Below are 13,630 nucleotides of genomic sequence, written 5' to 3' on the forward strand. Positions count from 1 at the left end.
AGGGAGTTGTAGGCAGGTGAGCGAAGAGCTCAAGAAGGAAGATATTTAGGAAGAGAGAGTTGAAAGTATTAAGGTCCCAGTCCCCCAGAAGATCTTGTGGACAATGCAGGGAGTTCTGAACTTAATCCTTGCCACCACTGGGAGCCAGTGCAGAAATTTCAGTCCTGGAGAGATACAATCCCTGGGCTTGAGGCCAAGGACAAACAGGTGGTCCATTTGACAGACAGGTGGTCCACCTGATCCTGACGAAGCTCCCACTCGTGGCAAAAGTGCAGTGCCCTGCTGAGGGAGTCTGCAATGGTGTTCAAGACCCCCGCCTGGTGAAGAGGGACGAGGAACTTCCCCTGTCCGACGGGCCAGTGCTATAAGTCCTGGGCCTCCTAGGAGAGAGCCATGGATCGAGTGCCCCCCTGCTTCCTGATGTAGAACATGGTGGTGGTGTTGTCTATGAAGATCCTCACCACCTTGCCTTTCAAAGATGGTAGGAATTACTTGAGAGCCCAGAACACCGCCCATAGCTCCAGGACGTTGATATGCAGACCATTCTTCTCCGGCAGCCACAGGCCTCTGGCATGTAGACATCCAGTGTGCACTCCACTACCTTCCAGGGAGGAATCCATGGTGACAATCTCCTTGTATGGTGGGTTTTGAAATCCTGTGCCTTGGGTGATGTCGGAGTGGATTCCCCATCACTCTATCACCCGTCGGAACTCCTCGTTGAGGGGTATCTTGTCTGTGAAACTTACGGACACCTGTACCCAATGGGTATCCAGGAATTCTTGTAGGGGTCGCCTCTGCAACCTGCAGAGATGGACGAGGTAGATGCAGGACAACCTCATGCCCAGTAACGACTTGATGGCCCGCACCGTGGCTGTCATCGCCAACGGCAGTCGTTGCACCTTTCCTTGAATGGCTGCTAGCCTCTCCTCTGAGGGAGAGGCCAGGCATGACACTGTGTTGTGTCTGGCGCTGAGAAACAGTGCGTTCTGCGATGGCGTTACGCAGGACTTTGGATAGTTGACAGAGAATCCCAGACCCGACAATAGTCGGACGGTCACTTTTGTGCTCGTTGGCCAGCTCCTGCATGCGGGCGTGGATCAGCAAGTCATCTAGGTACGGGTATACGTGTATGCCCTGTAGACGTATCCTGGAAGTAACCATGTATGGCCAGGGACTGCATATCCAGCTGGAACATAGACAGAAATCTTTCCTCGGATGGCAGTTGAGGAGGCTGCGTTGTCTGGATCAAGAGGACTGGCAGGCCAAAACGCATGATGGGTCTCTACTGCCTGACAGCCACAGGTCCGGAAACACCTGAGGCGAAGATGAAGAGGGCAGGTACATTTTTAGAGGAAGTGACATCCTCAATTAAGCCAACCACTGCACTCTTAGGGAAAATAGAGCAGAACTCAAAAAGGAGTGGGCCAATTTCAAAAGACCAGAAGGACCAGGCATTTCCTGCGTCACAGGTGCCTCAGTGGCCGACATTTTGTGACATTTGCCACTTTCCGCCAACTTATGCAACTGTTTGGCATGCTTGTGTACCTTATAGGGAACCTCGGCCTGACCCTGTGCAGAGAAACAAACAATAAAAGCTAGTAATTCTTTTTTTCAAGGTATGTAATGCAAGTTGTAATCATACCTGAAGAATGTTTACTGGCAAGTCAATTGTCGGAGTATGCGGTTCAGGCGGATCAGAGCCGAGCAGAAATGGCAAGTCTCCTCTTCCTGCAGGGTCATCCTGAAACGAGGCAAGAGTTATTCAGTAATCGGGTCTATCATGAGAAATTTGGACCAGAAATATTATTGCCTTCAACAAAAGCTTTTTAGCAAGGATACATAGACATACTTTCCACTGCCGGGATAAAGATCAAGTAACCCTTTCATTAAAAGGAATAGTTATTGCTATTTCCAGATTGTTGTATCTATGTTGAACATATAATATTTTTTTTCAGTTGAAAGTAAAATGGCCGAAATTATTTTTTTACCGAATTTGTTGCAGCAAAATGCAGAGGAATGCCCCTACACCTGCTACTCACCTACACACCACCTTCTATACACCTGACCACTACCTATCTATTTGCGTTAAAAAATGTGATAAAATATTTGGTTAAAAAAAATTCTGCCAATTTACTTTCGGCCAAAGTTGTGAGTACAAGATCTTCACCTAAAATATTGTCTTTGAATGCATTGAATATCTCTTCCCAAACTGAGTCCTGGAACAACTTATAGCAATAATGAGAAACCTTTCCCTTTCATAATATTTAAAAATAACCACAATTAAATTATATAATATGCAGATATCTATGAAGCATAAAATATGTTTCAGCAAATTTCACTTCCACAAAAGAAAACAGTGACTTTAAAAACATTATTCCTTTATGGAATCTCAGAAAAAAAAGAAAACAAAAAGAGAGAACACTACGTGTACAACTGCATACTGCCCCTTTAAGATTAATGCGTCAGCTCATCGTGCACTCTCTCTTCTTGTATTTTGAGTCCGTTCATTTTTACAGGAAAAATTAGAGAATACAATCTCTATTTTAATACTTTTTCTGCTTCATTGATATTCCCAATTGAGGTAGGGAGGTAGAGCGGAGGTGATTTAATGAAGATACCCACAAAGACATCAATGAAGAGACTAAGCTTACAGGACTGAAGAAATAAAGATGTAATGGGTATATGAACCTCCTGACCAAGGGAACAATTGCTAAATTAACAGATTTTGTAAAGGTCTTACTTGGACATCACCTCTCACAACAGAGTCTAAACAATAATAGCAGGAGAGAGTACTTTGCGTAATGGGAATATTTCTCATGAGCAGATGATTTTCCTTTGGTGGAATGAGCCCCAAGTCTTTCTAAGAGCGCCTAATCGGCCTTCTGCTAACAACGTTTTTTTATTTTTTTTATTTTTTTATTTTATTTAATCTAGTTTAGTTTAGTTTAGTTTAGTTTAGTTTATTATTTGTATAGCGCCGCCTGGCCCTGGGGCATCCAGGCGCTTGCGATGAATACAACAAGATTAATACAACAGTAATGTACAGACTGATTACATATTTACAAATTTACAGTCTTGGTGTATTTATGAAGCACAGAAACACCATGGAGGCATTGCGGTGCTGTTACAGACACCAGTTACTTGCAAACAGCAGAAATAAAAACAGTTGACAGTCGGATAGGATACCAGTACAAGTCTAAGCGGCTCCGGCTAAGCAAATAGCCAGGTTGTGAGGAATCTCTGGAATACCCAGTATGATGGTTCATCTCTCAAGGTGGGAGGCAAGGAGATCCACTGCTTGGCAGCAATATATGGGACGCTCAGACCTTTCATGCGTCTGACTTTTGGCTGGTGGAAGCGGTGTGCGTATGGGGTCCTGGTTGACCTGGACGAGTGGGCTTAGGATATTTTCAGAGAAAGGTAGGAGCGGGCAGTGTTGGAGAAGCACTTATGGGTAAGGGACAAGGTTTTAAAATGTACTGCTCTCCAGACTGCCGATATGTGTTCCCGTTTGAGAATGTTTGAGAATGTTGAGGGCTGCTCAGAGAGCATTATTTTGTATTCATCTTCTGGAGGTTTTTGGATGAGGTGCTGGAGAAGAGGATGTCACAATAGTCAAGCCTGGCACCAGTTACTGCTTGTGCAATGGTTAGGCACCTATCTGTCGTTAGGAAGGGTCTTGAGGCATTTAGCAGTTTAGTCGAGTAGGCTGTAGAGGAATCAATCGCGTTCACTTGGCAGACAGAGAGAGGGTGGCGTCAAGGTAGACACCTAGCGTCTTCACAGAGGAAGATACCGGGACCAGAATGTCATTCATTTTGAACGCTGAATATCGGATGTTACATGTTTTGTAACACCGCATAGGGTACTACTAGCAGGATCTCTGTCCTGTCCCTATTCAGGCCGATACGGTTTGCACCATCCATTCCTGAATAGTGGAGTATGCAGCATTGAAGGTGTTGGAGTCTTCATCATAGTTACCAGAGAGCAGGAGGGGAATTTGTGTATCGTCGGCATAGTTGGTAAATGCTATGCCGATGGAGTCCAGAATGTCAAAGAGGGGTCTGGTGAAGGTGTTATAGAGCATAGAGGATATGCAAGATCCTTGTGGTACCCCACATGTGATGGGTGTTGGTGGGGTGCTGGCGTTCTCTGTGAACATTTAGCATTAGCTGGGCGTAGAGCTGGAGGCAAAGGATAATGTGGTCGACCAGGATGAGCGCATCTGACAGATCAAGGAGGAGTACGGGGGGCTTCCCTTCATCCCTGATCTCGTCCATCTGTTTTTTTGGGTCAAGCTGCTCTGATTCCGTGGCCTGGGCGGAATACAGACTGGCGCATACCCAAGATATGGCTAGTTTCTATATAATGATGAACTTGTAGGTATGCCGTTCTGTCTAGGATTTTCAATAAGAAAGGGACAGTAGTGATGAGCCTGCAGTTATTAGGTACTGCAGGGACTTTGGAAGATTTTTTCAGCAGCAGAACTACCCAAGCTTCCTTAAGGCTGGAGGACACGTTTGCTGCTGAAAAATAGGCATTGATATAGGTCGTGATGAATGGTGCTATAACTTCATAACAGTCCTTGATGATAGTAGCAGGAGAACCATTCCCTTTGCACCTTAAGGGTTTAAGACTCTTTAGGATGGCTAGGGCTTCTAGCTCAGTGATCTCTTTGAACCGAAACTGCGGGAGGAAAGGGTTCGAGGCACTAGGGGTGGTGGCAGTGACTGCAATGCAGGGAGGTGAATGTAGACTGGCTTGATTGGTAAGGATTTCTTTGTTAAGGGTGTCCATTTTTTTGAGCATGGCCATTATAATATTGGAGCACCAGGTTTCATCCTTGGACAGGGAGGGCGTGGATGGCAGGGGTTTCGAGTTCTCCAAGGATGATCTCTCGGGTGTCTGACTTGGCATTGGCGATTCTGGCATTAAAAAAGGTGGATTTTGCAGCGATGTTAGCTTGTTTGCATAACATAGATAATCCAGCCTCAAGGTGACGGAGGTTGAATTCTAGCAATGATCCATCTAGAAATTGACTGTTTGGAAGTTTGGACTTTTTTTATCCATTTAGTCGTGTCTAGGTAGCACCTCATAAGCAATGGCATGACGATCTGACACTTTTTCCAGACGGATGGAAGGATACTTAACAATACATTCTGTTCATGAAAAAGGTGTAAAGTTCACAGATGTTTAAGTCCTGAATTACAGTAACCCTGTTAGCTGAAGTGAAACCTATAAAAAAAGAAAGATTATGGGAATGAGACTTACGCATGGTCTCAAAATGAGGACCCATCACTTTGTTTCAGAACAGTTTCCTAAGGAGGCGTTGGTTTTTGATAGTGGGTAAGGTTTTCTAGGTTCCTATACGAAATCTTTAATGAATGTAATTTTATTTTTAAAAAAAAGATTTCTGCTGTTGACCACAACAGCAGACAGTTGAATGAAGTAAAATCATAAGCCAAACTTTGCTAAATAAATATGGTATGGCAGTACCGTTTGTTCTTGAAAGGTCATCAAATTCCAACCCCATGAACAGCACCAGAGGTAAAATCTCTTCCACCAAAAAGTTCATGACGACCTCGTAGAGGGTCATCTGACTTTCGTTAGCATGTGCATACAGTCCTCTGTTAATTCCAAGTACCCATATTGCAAGAACTAAAGAGTTAAGTGTTCAGGTTCAGAGACTGCAGGATGTGGTGGTTTACACCGAGATGTATTCTGGTAAAGCAATCCGATCTGCCAGGTCCACAGTGGAGCTACGGATAGATCTATCAGGTCTGAGTACCACCACTGGTGTGGTCATATGAGGATCTTCATTGTTTCAGAGTGGCAACCACCTTGGGAAACAGAATTGAAAAGAACAGATACAGTATACCATGACCAACGAATCAAGAAGCCATTACCGTTGGCCCCTGTCTATGGCAACCTGGTGCGAAGTTTGGTCATTTTGTGGTTTTCTGCAGAAGAGGTCCAGTTGTAGGAAACCCCAATGGTCAAACATCAACTGAGTATAAGCTTTCTTTAGAACCCATTTGTGGTCTTCTTGAAAAGATCTACTTAATGTCTCTGCCAGGACGAATGGAGTGATCGTGAGGTTTTTCACCAACCGCCAGGATAAATCGCCATGTGCTTTCTTTGACAGGATCCTGAACATTGTGCCACCATGTTTGTTACATAGTTGTTGAACTCTCTATTTCATTAAGAATAAATTGCAATATTATGGAGGATAGGAAAGCCTTGAGAGTAAAAGGGACAGCTTCCAACTTCAGCATGTTTATATTGTATGACCTGACCTCCTCAGACCATGAACTCTGATTCATGAAGTGCTCTGTGTGTGCTCCCCAAGCTTCCAAAGACATCTGTTCCCATCAGCTGTTGAGCCGAGGGTCTTTGAAAGCAAAGACACTCTTTGCAGCTATTTTCCCATCTTGCCCCATCACTGAACAGAATCTTTGGACATTTGAGATATCATCAGATACTCTTCCCAGTTGTTTGATTGCTGCGACCACCCATTCTCTAAATACTTGCAGGGATCTCATATAATATGATATGGCATTTATAACGCGCCTATTCACAAGTGTTTCAAGGCGTGACGAGGCAAGGGAGTGGAACAGAGGGAAGACACAGACAACAATCTTACTAGGCCAGGTGATATTGAGATCGCGCAAGAGCGGGGGAGGTGGTATGCTTGTGGTTAAATGAAAATTGATTTAGCCATCAATCTCAACAGAGATGAGATCTTTCTGGTTGTAGTTCAAGTCACTGCCGGCATTGATGTATTATTGCTTACAGTCTCTTCCCTCCAAAAAATACTTTTATAAACACTGTATTTAGTGCAGGCCCTCCAAAATCAAAACTTTGTACAGTCTTCATTATGGATTTTCATTATGGATTTTCTCAGGTTGAAATGTAGACACAGTTGAACGAGAATATCGTAGTCCTGACCCACATTTAGGGGTCACTTTTCTTTGATTAGCTAGTCATTCAAATATGGTTAGATGATGATTTGTTGAACTGTTGATTTGTTGAATTGTTCCTCAGATTTGCAGAGACTACCACCATGCACTTTGAGAATGCTCTTGGAGAAGATTTTAGCTTGAATGGCAGGATTGTGTATTGATAGTGGGTGTTCACCACAAAACAAACATTTTCAGTATCCTGCAGAGATACATATTGGAGATCTATGGTGCTCATCTAGACTTCCTATGCCAGATGATAAACATGTGATGGTAGTGCCAGCATTTTGAACTTTCATTTGTTACCAATTGCTTTGCTACCCTGTGGTACAGTTGTTCCTGAGTAGCAGCGGACTTTTCATGTTTGTTGCATGCTACCCCTCTTAGTTTGGTGCCTCTGTTGGTAGTGAGGTCTTTAGGTGTGTTGACATGACTGCTTGTCCAAACACCAGTCTCCACTTTGTTGATAATCCTACTTGCTGGAGTAGTAAAAAGAGGGCTCCTTTTTAGTCTTCATCCAGGAGAACTCATCATCAGCATGTGAACCAAACAGACTTATAATCTTCTGCTGGGAATCAACCTTTAATTTGGTGAGCCTGCCCTAAAACACACTACGCATCATTTAGCCAGTCACTACGCATCATTTAGTCTGCAACATCTTTGGACACATTGATGGTTTGGGTTGAGGCCAAGCACCCTTCCTTGGCGATTTCTATCAGTTCTTGCTTCTAGTCCTTTGGGAGAAAATCAAACATTCTTTCCACTGACTCTTATAAGGAAGGCCATATTCACCCAGAAGACTCATAGAGCTGGCTTTTCTTTGCCTAGAGTAGCTGAGGTGGTGCAAAGATTATTTTCCAATGAGTCCATTATGTGGTTGTGAGGCAGTGCTAACGAAATAAAACGACTGGACATCACTTCCTAGTTGTTCCACAAAATAAAGAATCCAGGTGTAGGTGACTCAAGGAGCCTATACTTCTGTAGCTGACATTGTTTATGGCCTTGTTTATGCAAGATGACCCAGCAAGAAGTAACGGAATAATAAGATCTCTCTGTGGTTTATTTTGTTAGAATGTTTAAAAGATGCTGGATGTCTCTACAGGATTGGAATATTGAACTTCGAAGCTGTGCTCATCTTAACTTCTGCAAATGAGAGAAGGGCATCTCTGGGAGACAGTCTGGCAGGATCTGTAGTTTGAGAAATTACAGAAGAAAGCAGAATACTCTAAGCTAGACATTTGCTGATGTCCAGGAGGCGACATCCCTTGGAGACGATAGCACTCAGGCAGTAGATTATTGACTAGAAAACTATCAAAGCTTTGAATAATGAACAAGGTATTAGTTGGGGTCTCCAGGCCCAGATCTGCTGGAGTGGAAATTCTTCTTGGCCATCTTTTCCAGGGGATGGTGTCATGTTTATTTTTAAAACTGTTGTCAAGGGCACCTGGTCCTGCTCAACGTTGAAGGCTAACGTTGAGAAAACTCTAACATCGTGTGATCTTGACCGTTAAGTTGTTGTTGGTGGTGAAGCCCTTGATGTGAAGTGGTGCTTAAAGTGAGGTAGAGACTTTGCTCTGAGCGACCTTGAGGGTGTTAGAGCCAGCCCTATTTGATACAATAGGCTTGCTGTGAGTCATCTTGGACTTCTTAGAGTAGGTTCTCCATGAACAAACTCAAAATGAGACTTGAATCATCCTCAAGTCCCATGTTTTAGGGCTGGACGAGTGAGTTGGGTCACCACGGTGCCAGTTGCCATGACCCACTTCATGATGTAGAACTTAAAGGAGATAGAGAGAATATCCCCCAGGCTCTCCATAAAATCACCAGCCATAAGCAAGCTAACTTCCACTGTACCCCACATGATTAGAAACAGTTCCTTCAAGTGATACCCTAGAAAGTGTGACACATGGCCTATACGAGAGGGGCCCAGAGGTTCACAGAGTAGGTCAATCTGATAAACGCATGGAGGCTGACCTTAGCAGGGTGACAGACCCGCCCCAGCCCACTAGGAAAACATGTCAAAGGCCCCTGGTACACATGCTCAGTTCCAACTCATATAACCACTTCAGTAGAGGAAAACTGTCACATGGACCTGTAAACTTGAATGAGCCATTTTACAACTTTGTGCATGTACTAGGGCGTGGATGGGTATGCATTAACATTAGTAGCACTGAACTGGTTCTACCTCAGCCCACAGGATAGAGGTCCTGCATGCGAAGTAAGCATAGGGCAGGGGGTCTTGAAACTGATAACATTCAACATTGCATCTTAGGAATTGTCAAGCAATTGTTCCCAAGCACAATGTGCATATTTGTGAGACTGGATACTGGCAGGTTCTAGCGGGAATCCCTGTACAAAAAAACCTGCTGGCAGGACTTCAGGACCTGCAGAGCTGGCCAGTGGCAACACCAATGCAAATTTGACAGGCAAAATAACCACGGTTGTGTTTCACAGCCATGATAATCAAGCGGAAACGGCTGAGAACATGAATTGGAATTTTGGGAGTCAATCCACACACTCCCCTCCGGTATACAGTAGAGCATGTTTTGGGGTCTGTGAGGTATTAAGTGCACAAGATTGTTATGTGGGTCTTAGAGGACAGATTTGGAGCGAGAGAGGTGGCGTTTGGAGCAGGGCGGAAGTAATAGAGGAGAGCAAGGAGTAGGACAAGCAGAAAGGAGTGAGAAGATTGGAACGATATGGGAAGACTGGAGACAAAGGAGGAGAAAACAAGGGAAGGGAGATGGAAGGGTAAGAGTGGAGAAAGTTAGAGAATAATTACTGAAGGTTCGATGGCGAGCTGAGGAGGTTGGAAAGACGTTGAGGGAGAAGAATAAGAAGAGGGGAAAGAGTGTAAAGAATAACATTTTGGAGAAAAGGAAGGATGCAATTAGAAAGGAAGCGGTAGAAGGAGTAAAACAGGGGCTAAAGTCTAAAGTGAAGGAGAAGAGGGAAAATCATTGTGGACCATTCAGGAAGAAACCGAAGAATTCAGAATAGCATAGAAGAGTGGAATGAGCAATGGGAGCCAAGTAAAGGAGGAAGAGCACTAAACAAGGCTCCCAGGACCTAACTGGTGGTTCTTGCTACCAAGTAGAGACATCCTGACAAGGAGGAGCGGCCACTCAGCAAGCCAGTGTGATGCAGTGTTGGGCTCTTAATACCCCAAAGATTGAGTGGATTCATTCGACTGCCAGGTGATGGAGCCAAACAGAAGAGACAGACGGACTCAGGGAGTATCGCCTTTTAGCAAGCTGGAATTGCCCATCCTTATCTTCTTTAAGGATACCCAATGTAAGTCTTCTCTAAACTTAAGGCAGCATGCTTTGTAAAAGAAACTGATTTAAACACACTTTCTGGATATTGAGTTGTCATATGATCTGTTGGCTGCGAAAAGGTACCAGCAGACAGTACCATAAGAAGAAGCTGTAATTTTAAAACTGAGGAGTAACTAAGGTAAAAATGTATCTTTCAATTTATTATGAAGTATGGATTGCAAAAAGAACAATTACTTACCTTTAGTAATATTCTTTCTGATGAATTCATTTTCTCAGATCTCTCATCTTAGAAATGTATCCTCCAATGTCAGTCTGGGTTTGGAAATACTTGGAGCCACCAGGCGGGGGACTGCAATCCACTCTGGTTCGTTGCCATCCATGACACCAGATGCAAATGCAAGGGTGGTATATATGAAGCCAGCTGTGCTTCATGACTGCCAGTTTTCCCACTCACTCAGTTGCTGAGGAAGAGCAGAACCCACTTACTCAGATGCTGAGGAACAGTAGAAATGCTGAGATTACATGGTAGGATGTGGTAAAAATGCAAGATCAGTGTGGTAAAAAGGCGCAAACCTATCAGCTGCGGGGTTAGCTCACTAAGATGGGGGGGGCTTCGTTCATAGCCACACGGTTCTATGCAGTAGGCTGGAGAATGCCCTAAATGTTATGTTATGTTACTTTGCATTTATATAGCACCTTACGTACCATTGGTATGATCTCAAGATGCTGGTAGGTTGAACGCCCTCGGGAACCGAGGTTCATGTCGAGAGAGAGAGAGAAAGAGAGAGAGAGAGAGAGAGAGAGAGAGAGAGAGAGAGAGAGAGAGAGAGAGAGAGAGAGAGAGAAAGAGACAGAGAGAGAGAGAGTCTCATAAGGTGCGTGTGAGCATCGGATATGTGTGCAGCAGGTGTGGCATTCGTGTGATAGCTGCTTCTTAGCGGTAGGTGTGATGGTTGATTGGGAGATCAGGAGTATGTGTTCGTTCTGGCAGGTTGTTATCCAGAACGATTCTGGCTGTGTTAGGCCTGAGGAGAGCGCCTAGGCTGAAGGGTGTGTAACCAGCTGTGTTTAGTTAGGATGATGGGGAGTATGAGGCAAGAGATGGTATGAGAACAGCTATACCAAATGGTGTCATAGTATCGATGTGTTCTAGTTGAGTGGTGGTGTAAACAAGAGAGTAAGCGTGGAGATGTGATATGGTGGTTTACCTTAGGTGCTTGAGGTCGCACGTTCCAATAGTTCCATGCACTCCAACCGTTCCATGCACTCCAAAAAGTTTCATGCGTTCCAAACCGTTCCATGCATTCCAAACCGTTCCATGCATTCCAAACCGTTCCATGCATTCTAGACCGCTCCATGCACTCGAAACCGCTTCCATGCACTCGAAACCGTTCCATGCACTCGAAATTGTTCTATTCACTCCGTTTTATGCACTCCAACCAATTTTATGCATGTCAACCATTCTATGCACTCCATTCCACCCAGTTCATCGGTTCCACCCAGTTCATCGGTTCTACCTACATACTTCACCCGTTCCAACCCTATACTTCGTCTTTTCCATTCCCATACTACGCCCGTTCCATCCCCATACTACACCCGTTCCATCCCCATACTACACCCGTTCCATCCCCATACTTGACCCGTTCCAGCCACATATTTGACCCGTTCCAGTTCATCCGTTCCACCCAGTTCATCCGTTCCACCCAGTTCATCCGTTCCACCCAGTTCATCCGTTCCACCCAGTTCATCCGTTCCACCCAGCTCATCCGTTCTACCCAGTTCATCCGTTCCACCCGGATCATCCATTCCACCCGATTCATCCATTCCACCCGGTTCGTCCGTTTCACCCAGTTCGTCCGTTCCACCCAGTTCATCTGTTCCACCCAGTTCATCCGTTCCATCGACATACTTCACCCGTGCCATCCACATACTTCACCCGTTCCATCCACATACTTCACCCGTTCCACCCATTTCCTCCATTCCACCCAGTTCATCCGTTGCACCCATTCCAACCCCATACTTCGTCCAAGCCAACCACATACCTCACTTGATCCATCCACATACTTGACCCGTTCTGTCCACATACATCACCCGTTCGCTCCACACACTACACCCGCTCCACACTCTACACCCGTTCTCTCCACACTCTACACCCGTTCGCTCGACACTCTACACCCGCTCCACACTCTACACCCGCTCCACACCCTACATCCGCTCCACACCCTACACCCGCTCCACACCCTACACCCGCTCCACACCCTACACCCACTCCACATCCAACATCTGCTTAACACCCCAACACCCAACATCTGCTCAACACCCTACATCCGCTCTATGCTCTCATCCGCTCTACGCTCTCATCCGCTCTACGCACTTCATCCACTCTACGCACTTCATCCCCTCCACCGACTTTGTTTGCTCAACCGACTTCGTCTGCTCCACTGACTTCATCCATTCATCAAGAATTATCGGTTCAACCCATGTCACTTGTTGCACGCACTCGATCCGTCTCATGTACTCCAACTGTCCCATGCACTACACCCGTCTCATGCACTTGAATCGTCTATTCTATTTGTTTCAATTGATACCATGCACTCTTACATTCCATGCCATATATCTGTTTCATGCACTCAACCTATTCCATGCACTCGGTGCACTCATCCGTATCATTTATTCATCTTTTCCATCCTCTCCATTTTATTCTTCTTGTCCATTTTGTTCCTCTCGTTCATTACATTTATTTCATCCATTTCACTAATTTCAACCACTTTACTGATTTCATACAATGTATTCTTTGTATCCACTTCATTGCTTTGATCCACTTTACTCATTCTATTCTGTTTGTCCTTTTTAGTTTACATTAGAGGTTATTAGTTTTCGATTTCTTGCTTGGATTTTGATGCTGGATTGTTATTTATGTTATTGTTATTTATGATCCAGTAATTGGTGTTATCCACTTTATTTGTCTCGTCCACTTTGTTCCTCTTGACCATTCCCATTTATCACATCCATTTCATTAATTTCAGCCACTTTACTGCTCTCATACAACTTTACTGCTCTCATACAACTTATTCTTTTTATCCACTTCACTGGTTTGATCCTTTTTCTCATTCTATTTAGTTTGACCTTTTCAGTTTACCTTAGAAGTTATTAGTTTTCAATTTCTCGCTCGGGTCATGATACTGGATTGTTATTTATGATCTAGCATTTTGGGCTGTCATTGAGTTGCTGTTATCCAGTTTGAGTAAGGTCAGTTTTAGGGGAAGAGCCATGGTTTCAGTTATTTACGGAAAGACATGAGGTCCTCAGTAAGTCAGATGTGGGGTGGGAGTGCATTCCACAGAGTGGGGGCCAAGGCTGAGAATGATGATCCACCTAACCTGACTGATTTTG

General features: G+C 44.5%; 1 protein-coding gene across 1 annotated transcript in view; it reads right to left on the reverse strand.

The window, feature by feature from the left end:
• Positions 1-13,630, reverse strand: part of LOC138566296 (zinc finger X-linked protein ZXDA-like) — a 566,179-nt gene that overhangs the window by 30,578 nt on the left and 521,971 nt on the right. The window contains exon 9 of the mRNA XM_069643398.1: positions 1,643-1,741. Within this exon, the coding sequence (XP_069499499.1) occupies positions 1,643-1,741 (99 nt within the window). The remainder of the gene's footprint in view (positions 1-1,642; positions 1,742-13,630) is intronic.

The sequence above is a fragment of the Ambystoma mexicanum genome, chromosome 2p (assembly GCF_040938575.1).
Source record: "Ambystoma mexicanum isolate Mex_15411 chromosome 2p, UKY_AmexF1_1, whole genome shotgun sequence".
NCBI classification, from domain to species: domain Eukaryota; kingdom Metazoa; phylum Chordata; class Amphibia; order Caudata; family Ambystomatidae; genus Ambystoma; species Ambystoma mexicanum.